Here is a 16,922-nt window from a genome sequence, read left to right on the forward strand (position 1 = left end):
TTGGGACAGGGGCATAGTAGGCTTTCCTCCGGAGCCCATTGGCTAGCAGATGGTCACACAGTAGCATTCTACCTCGGGGGCACCAATCCTTAGGGGCATGCTGCTACCTTAAGCCAAATAATGTTTCCCTGTGAGTGCATGTGGCATTCTGGAACTTCTCCTTTGATAAATATAAGTATAACACATTTAACCAAAAGAAACGTGCATGCATATCCATGAGGTGTGCCAATCTCCTAAAACAGTTTCTACAAGGTGCAAATGACAAAATGGTTTAAGAAGGAAAATGGCTCATATGTTGCATAATTTGACGTGTTGTAAATGAAAAGATGTCACAAAAGTTAACTACTTGGGAACTAAAGAGACATGCACTCATGTTTTTTGCTTATTTAAATATCTTTTTCATTCAAGGGAACAATAGGCATGTGTACACAGTGTGGCCCTAACTGAGTGCCTCAGTAGATAGCCCAATTGTGTCCCATGCCTATTATATTCAGGATCCAGAACATGCACTGCCCTGATGTTTTCAGGTCGCATTCACTCTCAAAAATTATAGAGGCTTTTGATTTTTCAGTCCAGGTTGCTTTGATACAGACTTCAAATTCATCATAACAACATCGTAACTAGCACATAGTACAACTAGGCAGATCTCATGCTTTAAACGAAAATGAAGGTCACAGCACTTTAAGGGAAAAGATATAAAAACGTCACTCAAAAATAAAAGTCACATACCACAAGGGTCAGAAATGGTCCACTAAAGATAGGTTATACAGAATTTAAATCATAGGGAGGGACATGTCATGGGCACAATGACAAAAAGAGAAATCATATTGCAGAAGAAGGAGAAGAATGGGGGCCAGCAGCCATCAATTTGTTTTAAGTCACTCCTACCCAAGGAATTTGGTTCCAGGAGGCCCCAGCTGAAGGATGCGGCTGACCAAACTTTCTCCCTCATTAAGTGGGGGAGGGGCCGTTGGCAGGTGAAGTTTACTGAGTACATCCAAAGCAGCAGTGAAAGAAAGAACATAAGTAAGCTTCAGGTATTGTTTTCCACAGAACCCCAGCGTCACCAGCTGATCAACAGGGTGAAGTTTGGTTTCACACTGCGTTTGGTTCTGCCCCCTCCATTGGTCACAAAGAGCAAGGAACTGAGACCCAGAGTGTACAATGGAGGCACGTGGAAGGAGACACTTGGGTGTTTGATCTGACCCTGTTTAGGTTCACTGCCAGGGCATGAGCCAAAAAATAAACAATGACAAAAAAAAAATATATGCTCCACAGGAAAGACAAAGCTGTTGGGAATATAATAAAAACTCTGACTTCGGGATAGAGGCCAGATGTTTTCATGGATATTCCTCAACAGATGTGAAATTTATTAAAAAGCCTAAAACTACCTGAGCATGAGGGAGGGAAGAGGGCCTGGCACAGAATATGAAAGGGCTCACTGGGGAATTATTCCAACCATACTGGCATTTTCTGATGCAACCCAGAACTTCACAGGCTCCTTCTAAATCTCTGGTCATTTAGGAGGACATGGGAGGTGGTTTCTATAATTGGGAAATACAGACACCCCTTTTCAGGTGTGAACATAATTTGCAGCAACTCATTAATAGTCTGCTCCAAATTACAAGACTTTAGAACGTTCCTTGAGTTCTAAAGCAAACCTTCTCCCCAAAATGACAGTAGCAAAGCAAAGAGTTCGTGATTAATAGGATTTTCTCTCAATTTTTGACAACAATGACTTGACGTGACAAGACTTAAATAAAATTGATTTGTTTCAAAATATTTTGAAACTTGTCCCCCTCCAAAACTTCATCCTTTTGTCAGTTTTCAGGGGCAGCTACTCATCTTTTGGCATATTGTAATACCACTTTAATATAACAGCAGCTGTAGAAACAGAAGAAAGAAGAAATGCTCACTTCTGCTCAAAACTGCTAAAATGAGCACGGCAGAAGTTAGTCTTGATTTTGTCATCTTAGGGAAAACTACAACTAAAGAGACTCCCAGTGTAATTTTAAGACCCAAGGTAGCAGTTTTGATGACAGAAAAGACAAATCACATAGAGTAAAATTTTGGATATTCTTATATAAAGACAACACTGATTTCCAAAGATAATCGTTCCATTTCATTACTACACAAGAGTTTAAATTTGTGTTTGGAATAGAGTAGTATTTTTCGTTATGATTTGACGAGGTGAGTCTCAGATAAAAAAAAAAAAAAAAAAACCTACCAATGGCTAAAACATGATAATTCACATTGGGAGTCTAGCGGTTATGGTAACATCCAAAGAGAAAGGATAATAATTCACCTGAATGTTGAACTCATTAATGCCTTAAAATAAGAGGCATATAATTGGAGTCAAGCATGGAGGTGCTACTTCTAATTTAAAAAAAAAAAAAACGTCATGGGCCAATCTTCTTTCACGATGTTTTGACGTACCTTTTTCCATTCCATCCTAGTGATTTCATGTAGAGGACACAAGCTCATCCGTGACTAAGTGGGAGGTTTATCAGAAACCCTTACCCAAGGAACTGAGCACCAGAAGGTCCGACTTCGATCAGACGACTGGCCAGGCCTTCTCCTTCCACCATTGGAGGCATTGTCGCCAGTCTATGACGTTTGACAAGACGGCAGGTGACTCGAGTTGGGGCAGTACATTTCCGAGGTGGAATAATGATACGGAGCCCATTGTGTCTGCACCCTCTCATCGCACCACCTCGGGCATCCACCATAAAACTAACCAGGAAACTAAAAATTAAGATAGAAGATTAGCTGTGTTTTGAAATATTGGAACCAGATAAACAAGCTTTGCCAAGTTAATTCTTTCCCGTAAAGCTTTACTCTCATTTCTATTTTTTGGCATGGTGGCAAAATACTTGTCTTTAAAAGTTATTTTACTTTATGCCAGTGCCTTTCTGTTTTGTCGTTGTTTTCATTTTTGTATTATTTTGATCTTTATAGAAGAATTCTAATTTTTGTTGACAATACCGATGTTAAATACAAACTATAAATTCAAAATCTGTCCAATTGACTCAGAAAGAAAGTGGGATGAAATTATATAATGAACACTAGTGAGTCTTCTTTTGTTGTAAATGTAAAGACTTCTCCTTTCTAGGTATATCCGTAAAAATCCACATAGTTTACGGATAGAGAGAAAAAAACAAATTGTGGTTTTGGGGTGCCTGGGTGGCTCAGTCAGTTCAGCATCCAACTCTTGATTTCGGCTCAGGTAATGATCTTATGGTTCGTGAGTTTGAGCCCCATGTCAGGCTCTGCGCTAATAGCACAGAGCCTGCTTGGGATTCTCTCTCTATGCCCCTCTTCTACATGTTCCCTAAATAGATAGATAGATAGATAGATAGATAGATAAATAAATAAATAAATAAATAAATAAATAAATAAATAACAAATTGCACTTTTTCTAAGTTAATTCAACCTGACTTTTCAAAATTGTATCTTGCCCACCCCACTTTAATTCTATGACCTAAAAAAAAAAAAAAAAAAAGATTCACAGGGCTTTTCCCAAGATCAAACCCACGTACATGCATCCTGCTCTAACGTCGTCTTACCCAGGATGCAGGTATTTAACTTACTGCATTCTAAAGGAGAAGGAAAAACTAAACGTTTTGGATAGAATGAGTTTACTGGTTCACATGCACTTTTTCAGTTCTTAAGTAGGAATCCCTCTGCCATACCATTGTAACTAAAGCAAAGATGGGGTGGGCGGGAAATAAGATAACAAATCATCTCTACTCTGTGTTTTGAAGTGGGAAACCCTGGGCTCATGCTAATGGGAGAGATCTGTGCATCATGATTTTCCCCAAAGTATAGTAAGCTGTGTATGGAAAATCACAGCTAATAATTTAGAAATGTAAAGGCTCCTATTCCTATTATTTTGCTCCTTTTCTGCCAAATGAGTTGTTCCTGAATAAAAGAACTATAATCCAAGCGATTCTGTTTAAGAGTACCAAGAAAAAGGATTAGTTTTAACCTTGAAGTTGCTTCCTGTGGGATGGTCTTAAAGGATCCTGCTACAGCCTAGTGCGAGTTATTGTCACCCTGATAGTCCTAACACTCATTAAAGGCTTGGAGGTACTTGTTTCATTAAGCAGCAAAAATTACACCAGGCAATCTGAGTGTTGTACACATATACACAAAGACACAAACAATGTGTACACCTTTATACAGATTACATTACTATCCTTCCCAATTTTCATCGCATTTGCAAGATTTTATATACCAAAACAAAAAAAGGAAAGCAACATACAGGTGTATTATGGATCTATTTAGAGCTTAACAAGCACAGAACTACATCAGATTCACCGTATCTAGATATCACATCCATGATGACACTTAAAACATTTGAAAGGTATTTCATCAAAGTAAGGATAGAAACACAATACATTGATGTTATTTTTAGACAAGTGATGGAAATATGTTAGCATCTTCCTCAGAGCAGAACACAGAACTCATTAAGCATGCTATTAAACAGAAATCCTGTTGCTAGTAATAAAAATGGATGTGAGGGAGCCTGGAGTGCCTGTCTGAAGCACATCATGCAGGACGAGACCACGAGAACTGTCACTGTCCTTCTCACATGCAGGAGCCAGCCTAGAACTACCCCTCACACCCAACCCCCTAAGTTTTTAGTATAGGGCAAAAACTGAGGAGCGTAATCAATTGTTCAGTACTAAGAATAGATGTTTCTGGGCTTTATCAAAACAAAATGAAAAAAAAAATGTTGGCTGCTGTTCTTACTACTTGTCTAAGTATGAATTCTTAAAAATAATTATTTTTTATTTGTTTCTTACAATGTTCTATAGCTCAAAAGGATGTAAAACTGGTAGCACTTCAGGGCACCTAGGTGGCTCACTCAGTTAAGTGTCTGACTCTTGATTTGGGCTCAGGTCATGACCTCACAGTCCTGGGATCAGGCCTCATACTGGGCTCTGCACTGACAGTGCGGAGCCTGCTTAGAGTCTCTCTCTGCCTCTCTCTCTACACCTCCCCCACTTGTGCTCACTCTCTCGCTCTCAAAATAAACATTTTCTTTAAAAGTTAAAGAAAAACTGGTAACACTTCTAGATGAATACAAAAGTTTCTTCTCCATATTATTTTTATTTGACAATGATATTTATGTCAATTTTTGTAAAAATGAGGCAACACTAAGTTTCAACTAGTAGCTGAAATATTGCAAATATTCCAAATGTTCCAAATGCATTGCAATATTTCTGACTTTCTCTACCTTCTTTAAATTTTTTCATCTTTTGATTACTGTCACCATTGAACAATAGAACAGGGACTCAAACCCATAAGAACTTATTAGAATATATCCACTTAATATTATCAGTCTTGAATATTATTTGTACCTATAAAGCCATTTAGGGAATTTCCACCTCATGTTATATGCTATTGTGTTTCCCCTGTATGTATTTCAGTGATGACTTAGGGCCTATATGATGTCCCTATCTAGAAAAACATGTTAAATATCTTCTGGTGGTGCATCTTCTAAAAAAGTGAATTGAAGTAGCTATGTTCTTAGCGGCAATGTTTCCATAACAACGTTTGATTACTTTGTCTGATTGACTGTTCCTTTTGAAATCTTCTTTTGTTCTATTTACTCCATAATTTCCATTCCCATGCATGAGAAACATGCAATGTTTGTTTCCCTCCTACTGAGTGCCAGGTGCCCTGCTTGGAACTGAGGATACTGGTAGTAAAAATACAGTTGCTCCTGCCAAGATGCTCATAGTCTAAGCCCCAGGTTTCACATGATGGATTTGCTTACTCAGAATCACTTAGTTTCCTGGTCAATAAGAAGTGAATTATAACGACATACAGGAGCCATGTAAGTACCATATTGGGCGTGACCTTGCTCCTCCTATTTCTTCCTGTGTTCTCCCAATGCCTAGAACAATGTAGATGGAGCACATAGGTCATCAATAACTAATGGTTGAATGAGTGAATGGAAGAATGAAAAGAGCAAGTTGTAAGGACTTGTATATATTTATATCTAATAGAAAAGGCAGCAAAAGTGAAGGTAATTCAATTATTTGGTCTCTGGACAACCAATCCAGTCAGAACTCATTCAAATTACTACACCCAGATATTTCAGCTCATAAAATAGCAAAATAGTTGGGAAGGACTATACTCAATGTTAAATATTCTTCTATAGGCCTTTTCCTGCCCCCAAATAAGAGACTTGATATATTTATTTCCCTTGGTAGATGATTAGTAGAAAATGGGAGTAACCAAAAATCAAGAGTTTGAATATAAGAAAGTCAACAATTTTATTAGGAGTGAAAATTTCATGAAGACAGACCAAAGATTGGGAAATCAAAATAAAAGAACTTAAAGGCTAAAGCTGCAAGTAGAAAAATTTAAGTTTATATAGATCTGGGAAGTAATACTTAAGTACTGCACCCAACCAAAGCAAATTGGGGAAATTAAAGCGTCAATATGCATAATTCAGAGAAAAGAAAAATAACATTTCCAGAGAAAACAAGCCTTTGTGTCTTTCTCAACTAACTAAAGGAAGTAGCAAGACTAACCTAAAATGACAAGCTCTGGGGAGGGAATTGTCTTTCGCCAGAGAGCTAGGGAGGGGGCTTTCCAGGAGGGGAAGAGGGAAAGGGAAGGTGAGAGGGGGAGAGAGACAGAGGCAGGAGAATTGAGAAGAAAGCAAAACAGAAAGAGGTCAAGAGAGAAACGGAAAGAGAAGACATGAAAGAACTAAACAGTAGTAGTCAGAATGAATAAAAGGGTGTATAAATTCAGCAAGAAAAAAGTCTACAGAACTTACTCTATAGTCTACAGACTCAAATAACATAAGTGTGGAATACCCACTAATAAAAAAGCTGGATATGCAGAATTGTATACTAAAAGAAGTCTTTTCTTCAAATGAGAGGGAATAAGAGAAATACTAATTCAAGTGCTAATGAAAAGTCTTTTAGATAAAACATGCTCGTTAATCCCAACAATTTCTAATATAAAATTGGGTAAGCATTTGAACACTTATATTAAAAATACCAGAATACCAAAAGGTTTCACTATTCAGATAGGTAGTAGAGTTAGTAAAGCTATTCTGCAGTGTAAAAAACAGACTGTAAGAGACCATGCACTTTTTTTTTGTACCACAGGAAAAAGTGAAAACCTGGAAGGTATGAGTCATGAGATGAATCAGCTCACATACTAGAGTTAATTAAATAAATAGGATTTTCTCATATTTTCAGGAGATTAAAAATGGGATAATACTGTAAACATTTGGAAGTGAAAGGAATAGAAGTAAAAACATATACCTGAATATGTACAGAGGAGATGGTATATGGACTGAAGCTCAGCCCTGCTGTTTGTGAACTTTAAGACTGAAGCCTTGTTGTGAGGTACCTGGGAGGCTCAGCCAGTTAAGTGTCCCACTTCGGCTCAGGTCATGATCTTGCAGTTTGTGGGTTCGAGCCCCACGTGGGCTCTGTACTGACAGCTCAGAGCCTGGAGCCTGCTTCGGATTCTGTGTCTCCCCCTCTCTCTGTCCCTCTCCCGTTCTCTCTCTTTCTCTCTCTCAAAAATAAATATTAAAAAAAAAAAATACTTAAGCCTTGTCTCAATGAGGGAGAATCGTATTACCACCGAGGGTGTAGCATGGATTAAATCATGTGTGGGTAAAGCATTTAGAAGTCAGTAAAGGCTTGTTGCCATCCTTTCCCATTCCCTACACCCATATGATTTTGTGTATTTCGAATGTCATAAAAACTACAGTGCAATATAATGCAACACCTAAGAAACAGAGAAACTAACTTTTATCAGATATTTAAAATGAACATGGAAACCTGCTAAAACAGTTTAATACAATGGTGGAGTTTTTATTAGTTTATGAACGTCACTGTTTAAGTAAGCTATTGTCACAGGGCACAAGATAATGGAGCAAGTACATTGCGCTTTCCTGGATCTATCCGTCATCTATCATTAAATCTATCTCTGTCTTGAATTACTGCTGTAACCGTGGCCCTCAAGTTTCTCATCCACAAAATGAGAGAATTCGGCTAAATAAACTCTAAAGTGAGCTGGTGTTAAAATTCTATGTGCTATTTCCTGTTAACTAAAGTTTGGAAACCTACTGAAATGTTTCACGTCAGACGCTCTGTAAGAATTTTTATTTGGAAAATAAACTGCTTTTACTGCAAGAAATATAGATTATTTCGCTGGATGCTTAAAACAGTCAACGAACAGTTTTGGAGAAAATGTGTACGCACATTCCACTGAACACTGACTGAAGACTGTACAGACAAAATTTATCACAGAATATACTCAGCTTCAATTGCATATCTTACTCTCCAAATGAAATTCAGCAATCATGCAAAACAGAAAGTCTTTCTGAAGTTTTCTAAATTGTGAGATACAGTGTTATCACAATTTAAAAAGAATAAAAGCAAAAGCAGTCCACCATTATTATGCAGATGATTTGCCTGCAAATACACAATTTGATTAGCTAAACAGGTACATGCTTCAGAGGAGGCAGCAGAAAACAATGACTCTGGTCTTTTGAGGACTACATCCTCCACCCCAAAAGTTACTAATCCTTAGGTTTACTTTTAATTCATCCAGGGGTGGGGACAGGGAATTAACAGCATTCAGAGTTAGTTACTGGGTGAAAATAGGAAAAAAAAAAAAGTCATCAGGGTGCTTCAGTGATCCACATATACATAGCAAGAGGGCCTTAAATTAAATCTGATTTCTGGGGTTATGGGAGAAAACAATATCATGAGCTCTTTCTCCTCTCTAACTCCCTTAATTCCTTCCTACTTCTCCAAATTCCATAGGCTGAAAAACTGGTGGAAAATCGCTTTGAAAAAAAATTGGCTCCAATTTGTAAAAAATCCCCAATTATTTATCACTCACAACGTTCATGTGTAGAAACAGAATATTTACTGTGTGTTTCAGAAAAAGTAAAAGGATGGATTTGAAATGTTGAATTCCAAAATTGGAAAATAAAAAACTGTCTTATTTGTAGACAAGCTGTGGTATCATGGTGAATTACTGTACAATAAAAATACTATAATCAGTAGTCTGATAAGAACCTTTAAAAATAACTTTATTGAAATAATGAAGAATAGATATTTTTAGAAAACTGGCTAGAGTCATTCTATAGCACAATTTCCAAAATATCAAAAGGTTGCACTTAAAGCAGTACTAGCAAAGAAATGCCCTATTAATAAATCTTCAGACTTTGGTTCACCTAGAATATAGTTAAAAAAAAAAAAAAACCCTGCTAAGTGACACTTAAAATCATAACCTACAATATAACTAAAATAGCTCAACCAATTTGCATAAAAGCTGAAAATAACATTCTTCAGCTCTATGTAGCACTTTTTCTCACCAAAGAAGTAGAGATGTGGAGACTCAGGTCCAAAACAGGCTCTCACAGTAGCTCTACATTAATTGTGGTGCAACCCCACCTACTTTCCAAAGGGAAAAAAAAAAATACCCACTTTCCTTTCACCACAGAGAAAGAGAATTCAGAAATGACCACAATTTGGAGAATATAAATCTCTCTCTCTCTCTGGCTAGGTATCTTCACACTAAAGCATCCTGAGATGGGGTATATGCAGAAGGAGATGGCGAAAGGGGGAGAGGAGGAGGCGACATGTTCAGAGAAGGAATTATGCAGAAGTTCACCTGCTGTTGTCACGATCAAGACATGGAGAGGTGCGGCTGCAACAGAATAGATACTTTAGCACAGAGAAGGAATGGATAAAGTGAAATATAAAGAAGGAAATCAGAAGTGACTTTCAACCGAAATATATTACTTATACACCAATACAGTATTCACTGAAAAAAAGATGGAAATACAAATGAAATATAGCTCTATGCAAATGCGGAGAGAAGAGCAAGGTATGGGGGTTCGCAGTGACTCCCAGTTCAGGGAACTGGGGATGTGATAAAATCACTGGATTTGGATTTGTAGCCTTATTCAACACTGGCTGGGGGAAGGTCATGTAACAAAGTCTGAGTGTCCCGGGGAAGTTGCCAAACACCAAGGGGCATTGTAATAAAAATCACAGTCTTTGATTTGATGGACATAGTCTCCAAACTTTTCAGTCATACTTTTAATACTTTCAAAATAACGGTAATGCCCTTTTGGTCTTCTTCCAAAGAAATGCAAGCAGAAAAGGCACAATTTAAGTAGCTTCAATGACAAACAGTAGCATCAACTATAAGGTAGAGCAGGTAACATTAATTACCTACTAGCAGGTAACAAAAAACTATGTTTTCAAGACGTTCATTCCCTGATTTGTGGTTTACTGTTCTCACTGGCCACACTGTCTAATCCCATTTTCTAGTCCTTTCATGCCTCTTCACCCTGAGTCTGCTTTTCCACAAAACCCTCCGTAAGTTTTCATATGATTCACTTGTGTTTTCAACACTTGACAATATACAAAGGGATACATGTTTAATGGACCAGAAATCCAGCCTTACAAAACAGTTGTTCTGCCACTCAGAAAATAGTTGTCTTCATCCAAAAGAATTTACCCTCATGTACCTTAAGAAACTGGGTTGTCTGAAATACATAAACAACTAAGTTAACTGCTATAGGAATTTGATAAATATTGTCAAATGAGAAACAGTCTTGATTTCCTTGCCTTTCTAATGTCACCTTCCACTATTTGAGCTAATTACCTTCATAAGTGTTTTTGTTGACTTTTTTTTAGAGTAGTTTTAGATTCACAGCAAAATTGTCACCATGTTTTAATGAAAAAGGAGTCCTTTAAAAGATCACTCTCTTATAGGTTTGTAGCTCCTGTAATATATTTGAGCATAACATCACGAAGTGGCATTTAATTGTTGGCATTGGCTGTCATTAAAGGACTATAAAAATAATACCAGTGAAATAATAACATTTAAAATGAATCACAAAACTATTACTAGAAACTGTGCCTTATTTGTTAATTCATTATGCACTTACAAAATGGAGGAGAATTAAAAACTTCAAATTCTTTGCCCAAGCTTATGTTGGTATACTCATGACTGGTCTTGCTAGAAATGACTGTTTAGATTGTGAATCAGTAACACGATCCAAAGAAAAGCAACAAAAATATTACTGTCAGCCTTTCTTTCGCCAGATATTGGCTGTATATACTGGGTGCAGAACAGATGTTTTTTTTAAGCACTGATACCTACTCTTTTGTAGTCATGGACATTAGTCATTGGAAAAATAGAGCAGAGGTTAAATAAAATTACTAATACTACTTTTGGTAGAAAGTGTGTCTTCTATTAATCTAAAAGCCCTTTATGGAATCAAATAGAACATTATACATAAAATTAGAGGCATATGCAAAAAAACGCTGACTTTATTATCCCCTTTATCTAAAAATCAACTATTCCTTACATTTTGGGTAGATTTGGAAGTGACTTAAGAATTCTCCCAATCAATTAAAGAAAAACTTAGTTCCCTAAAAACTATATAAAAATGACTACACGGGTGCCTGGTGTATAATGAACAAAATGAAAAAGAGAAATTATAGATGATATGATATAATGAATGTTATTCATATCCTTTAATATCATGGTAGCTTTCAAATACCATGACACTCAAAATCCTTGTGTTCAGTGTAATTACTCATCCCATTAGAGTCATCTGTGGCATTGCATTCAAATTCTAGAGACCTCACTAGATATAACCTAATAAAAATAACAAGTCAAATATTACCATTATGAATTATACTAGAGTGGTATTGTCACTTAAAGTATTCTGAATACATTCTGCTTAACTTATTTGAAATTTGTGAAGGATTTAGAAGGTGTATATGAGGGTTATATAAATACTAATAGCTATAATTTATTGAGTACGTATTCTTTCAAGGCAAAATGCTAATTATTTAAGAAGCATGGAATCCATAAAGCTCCCTTATCGGATCCATAATATAACTCATCTTATAAACTGAAACTTATAAACTGAAATTATGTAAATAGATATTTTACATAACTTGCCCAGTGTCATATATGGAGTGTCAGGGCTGGGAACTGAATTCTGATTGGTCTGACTCCAAAGCACACTTTGGTTAGTGTTTGAATAACCAACATGTTATCTGCCTTCCACTGATTGTCTTCCAACTTCAAAAACAACAGAGAGGTGTGTTTCTTAAAAGTAGAGGTTAGATCTTACTTATCTATTTTCCTTAGTGCCTGACACAAGGTTTAGTACTTTGTAGAATTCAGCAATGTGTGAAGACTAAATAAGTGAATGGAAGAGATAAAAAAAACATTTGAGAGAACTAGGTATATGTTAATTACCTAGATCTCCCTGGTAATCAAAGCTTTATTAGGCAAAGTTGTTCCTTTCTAACAGTTTATATATAAAACAGACATATTTGGACTACTGGTGCTGGTAGAAAATGCCAATGCTAAGACCCCAACAACAGAGATTTAAAGGTAATTAGTTTGAGTTGGGGGCCTGGGTATCAGTATTTTTTAAAGCTCTGAGGGGATTCTAATGTACAGCCAATGTTGAAAATTGTTTAGAATCAATGATCATGTCTGAAGTTTATAGAAAAATTGGCTTATTACAGACCAAGAGTTTAAATATCCTTATCTTAATAAGTGGTTAATTTTTAACCAGTGGATGATCTTGTTTCATAAGTAATTAACTAGAATTACTTATGGCATGTTTCTAGTTTTATACAACTGGTGTGTATATTGATGTACTTAAGCTGAATAGTTTATTGCCCTTCAGTAGTTAAAAGGTTTAAGGAATTCCTTTTTTAAAGTAAATTATTTATTCTGAAAACTGAAGTACTACCATAACACTTTGACTCCTGTAAATTCAGCTATTGATATTTAATCACACTTTGCCTAAAATAATCTTGTCACTTTGTAGGCTGGTATAGACTTCAAATATTTTATTGTGATTTCTAGATTCTGATCTATTATCCTTCAGTACTCTAGGTCCAAGACTCTTTTCCTCCTTAGCATTGTTGAGAAATCTGGTAGAAGAATGTAATGTTATGTCTTTAGAATAATGATAGCTGTCAGACTTTAATGATCTCTTTTACACCTAAAAAAAGTTAGTAAATTTAGATGATGTTTAACTTGGTTTTTATTCACTTGAAATAACTCTTGTATCAGGAACTGCCTTTTACTTATTTAAAAAGGAAAAGAATATTATGATTATTTTCAATATCTATGTAACTAGTTTTAAATTCTATGAGCCTGTAGTAGAAAATTAGACTACAAGATCCCAGATTTTTAACTACAGTATCTTCGAATGCTTTTCTGAAAGGAGAATATTTTAGAATAATAAAAATAAGAAAGGATCCACCACTCAAAATAGTTCCAGGGATTATGGATAAGGAGTTTGGGATAATAATTTATATTAAAGTATTGCACGGATAAAATACAAGTGAGGCTTCTTTAAATGAAAATGGAAATGATTAAATGAAAAATATTTTTAAAGCTTTTATGTAGTTATAAAATTACTATACAAATTGAAACTACCAAAATGTAAGGGAAACATCTTTTGTGAAGAGTGAAACAATTTAAAACTCCTCAAGCAAATTATTTTCTGCATAACTGAATTCTTACATCTTACGAACATCTTTAAGTATGTTCAAAATTATTAACTCTAAGTAATCCTACTTTTTAATGGGTTTATACAAAGAGGCAGCGTTTCATGCATAATGACTTATATATTATCTGGATAACTTTTAGAAGGTGACTGAGAACCTGACAGGTTGCATTAAAATTTCCCTTTTTGGTACACCACTACTTCAAACAGTATATGAACTCTTCCATCTGTGTGATTCAAACGTCTGTAAACATTATTTTAAACGCGTGAATATGTGAGGAAAGGCATTTATTAAACTAGTCCGTTAACCTTAGAAAAATAGAACTTTCTAGAAAGCAAGTGAGCCTGTCCCTCTTTTTAAAGATATCTTTCAGACAAAATGTGAACAGTAAGGAGGCCACTGGTATATTCTGGTTAGTTAGCAAGCTGTCTGACGCAATTCTACTAGTTATTTTAAAACAACAGTCAGTTTTTCTATGCTGAATTCAACTCTTTGGGCAGGTTTGTTTGTGTAGATCGAGTCCATGTTGGATAAAGCAATGTTATTTACAAGTTTAAACAAAGGTCACTTCCCCTGTAAGCTAGCCATCAGCTAAAGCTACTGGACAAAGCTGTTATTTTCAAGCTCATCTCTTTTTACCTCTCGATCTGGATACATAATATTGATTTACTCACCCTGAATGAATAGGGCTGGAAGAAAGAGCCACGTTGTCTAAGTTCTCAGTGCCCCAGCTGAGACGATAAGAATTCCTTTCTGCTTCCTTGGCTAGAGTTGACACCTAAATACAAAGAACAACGGGATTTAACAAAAATACTTTCTTCCAAGTGAATAAAATATAATGAACTCTAAAAAGTATCACAGGAAAGTGGTATTACCACCTTTTCATTTAAAAATATAAGACCGAGTCATTTAAAATGCATGTTTTATAATGCATTCCCATTTAAATTACACTGTTGACATAAGACCACATTTGTGAAATTGTCTTTAAAGATAGGTATTCCCATCTATTTCTCTATATCCAACCAGCCAAAACTGATAAAATCACATCGAAGATTAAAATATTCCATAATTGCCTCTCCCTGTTTTCTGGGAACTGAAAACAATTTTAAATATAAGGTAAATATAATATCTTTACCTGTACCTTTCATTTTATACCTTAAATGCATCCTATCTCACTTTTTCCTTTAACAGATATTTTATAAAGAAATCGATTTAATGTATAATCTCCACAGAAGAATTAACATGCAGCATATCACTTTGGAAAAGTCCTCAGACTCTTATCCTAGCTTGTCAACCACATTAAAAGGATTGTCTTTACACAAAAAAAACTTTCTCTGGACATCTTCAGCAACCAGTAATGTTCAAAAGCTCTCCAGAAAGTTGAAACGTCAAAGTAAAAAGTCACGTACCTGGTGACTGGGGATGACAACCGTGTCGTCAATCATGGCACTGTCCCTCAGGTAAGAGGCATGGCTCAGGGTGTGAGACCTGTCGGAACTGAAGGATCGAAGGCTGGTAGGTTGGCAGGAGGCCATGGTCATGTACCAACAGCAGTGGCAGGGTTGGGAGGATGGAAGGATGAGCCGAGCAGGAGAGTGAAAAAAGCCTGCTATTAGCTAACAGTGCAACTTCCAGGGGGACATTAATCGCAACCATGGGAGAAGGAAACCCAGGTCTCTGTGTTGCCCTACCTTTCTGTCCAACAACTAAACTAACACATCTTTTGACTGGTTCCTACCACTCAATGGCAAGGGCACAAGGGAATCCAGAAGTGAAAATTTGATCCTTCTAATCTGATTTATTTTCCTCCCAGAAGTGTTTGAAACCAGCCACTGTAGTTTACTTACTGCCAGGACAAGAAATTCACACAGGAAATAATGCCAGAATAGGTTGCTTAAATCTGTGTTAAATGTTAATCTCCCTGCAACTAAGAAAAATATTAGGGGGGGGCGGGGAGTAGACCACCCTCAGAGAGAACAAAATGAAAGCACAGGTTTCATTTTCTCTCATTTTTCCATTCTCTCCATGCTTCATTCTCCTCCTCTCCAACTGTGAATGACTCAACACTGGTGCACTCCCCTGGAAGGTACAGAGTGAAATGAACTGTGACCAGATGCATGCTTCCTGCGGAAGTGGAGTTCCTCTTGTTTGTCTCTGGTGTCTCCAACAATGCTATTTCAAAGGGCAGCATTGTTCCCTTTGCATGTCTTCTGTGTGGTGAGTGAAGCACCAAAGAGTGCCGGTTGCTGTGGCGATGAGATGCAAGAGCACAAGAAACCGTTTCTAAGCACCAACCAGAACACAGACACATCTGCCAGCACAAAAACAAACTGCCAGTGGACACAACCGAAAAATGAGGCTTGCTTTCAAAATGGGATTTAGGCCTTGATAATTGATGCTGTATATTTTTGATAAATCTGAATTTCAAACTTTGGAATGATATACGCAAATGTGACGGGTAAAACTTGACATTTGCATAAGTGCAATTCATTCCTTCCTAATCAATTTGCACAATCAAATGACAAATAGATTGAGATCTCATATAAGCTCATATATTTTATACGTGTTAGTCTAAGAATTAAATATCTGTATTCAAAACATTAGCCCAAAGCCCATAGGGAAAAATAGAGATGTGCAAGCTTTCACAATATTTATAGAAGCAAAGTTTCATTTACTTTCAGCTAGTAGGCATTTGGCCAGTGAAGCACTGTAGAATTATGGACTAAATGTCAGGTTAGCATATTTCTGAGCAAAAACTATTTTCATTTTGCAAATATACCTATTTCTGTAAGCCTTATACTGTCATTTTTATGAAGTGCCAATATAGCCAACTTCAATTATCTTTGAGGAAATCATCATTTGGTAGATAATTCATAGGAAGTTAGGGCCTTCACCCTCTTATCCTGCTGTAGGTTTTATGCCCCTAAAATAGACCTGGAATATCAGAGGGTAAAGTGACGTGAAGCAAAGCAGCTGATTGTCGGATCCTATATAAATGTGTGTTTATAATACAAAGAAATCTAATTTGGGAATTCACTATTTTGTGTTATATAGGCTCTCGAAGATTCAGTCTCCAGACACAGCAAAGGCAGGAGCAGCCCAGACACCTTAGTGAGCCCATCCATAGGGGTTTTAGTCCTGGCGGCTGATATTGGGGCTGGTTTTACAGTTGTGCAGTTGGGATTTCTATGGTGCACTTCACAAACAGGCTGCAGGCTACTATGATTAACTTTGGCCTAACCTTGAATTTGAGGATGAAAAGAGATTAAATTATTGGGGGAAAGGATCTGTAATCTCAGCAAAAGCTCGTCTCAACTGCTGAGTAAATTTTTTTTCCCTGCTTTAAATCATGAAGATAGCTAAGAT

General features: G+C 36.5%; 1 protein-coding gene across 11 annotated transcripts in view; it reads right to left on the reverse strand.

Moving 5' to 3' along the window:
- Nucleotides 1-16,922, reverse strand: part of ANK2 (ankyrin 2) — a 273,390-nt gene that overhangs the window by 48,955 nt on the left and 207,513 nt on the right. For 6 of the 11 annotated variants that reach the window (XM_047855606.1, XM_047855598.1, XM_047855605.1 and 3 more), the window contains 3 exons: nt 14,966-15,068; nt 14,231-14,334; nt 2,521-2,745 (listed from right to left, as the gene is read on the reverse strand). In XM_047855606.1, the coding sequence (XP_047711562.1) occupies nt 2,521-2,745; nt 14,231-14,334; nt 14,966-15,068 (432 nt within the window). Of the gene's footprint in view, nt 1-888; nt 988-2,520; nt 2,746-9,669; nt 9,706-14,230; nt 14,335-14,965; nt 15,069-16,922 lie in introns of all 11 variants that reach the window. The other 5 variants (XM_047855600.1, XM_047855602.1, XM_047855604.1 and 2 more) reach the window with 2 other exon arrangements.

This window comes from Prionailurus viverrinus, chromosome B1 (genome assembly GCF_022837055.1).
Source record: "Prionailurus viverrinus isolate Anna chromosome B1, UM_Priviv_1.0, whole genome shotgun sequence".
NCBI classification, from domain to species: Eukaryota; Metazoa; Chordata; class Mammalia; order Carnivora; family Felidae; genus Prionailurus; species Prionailurus viverrinus.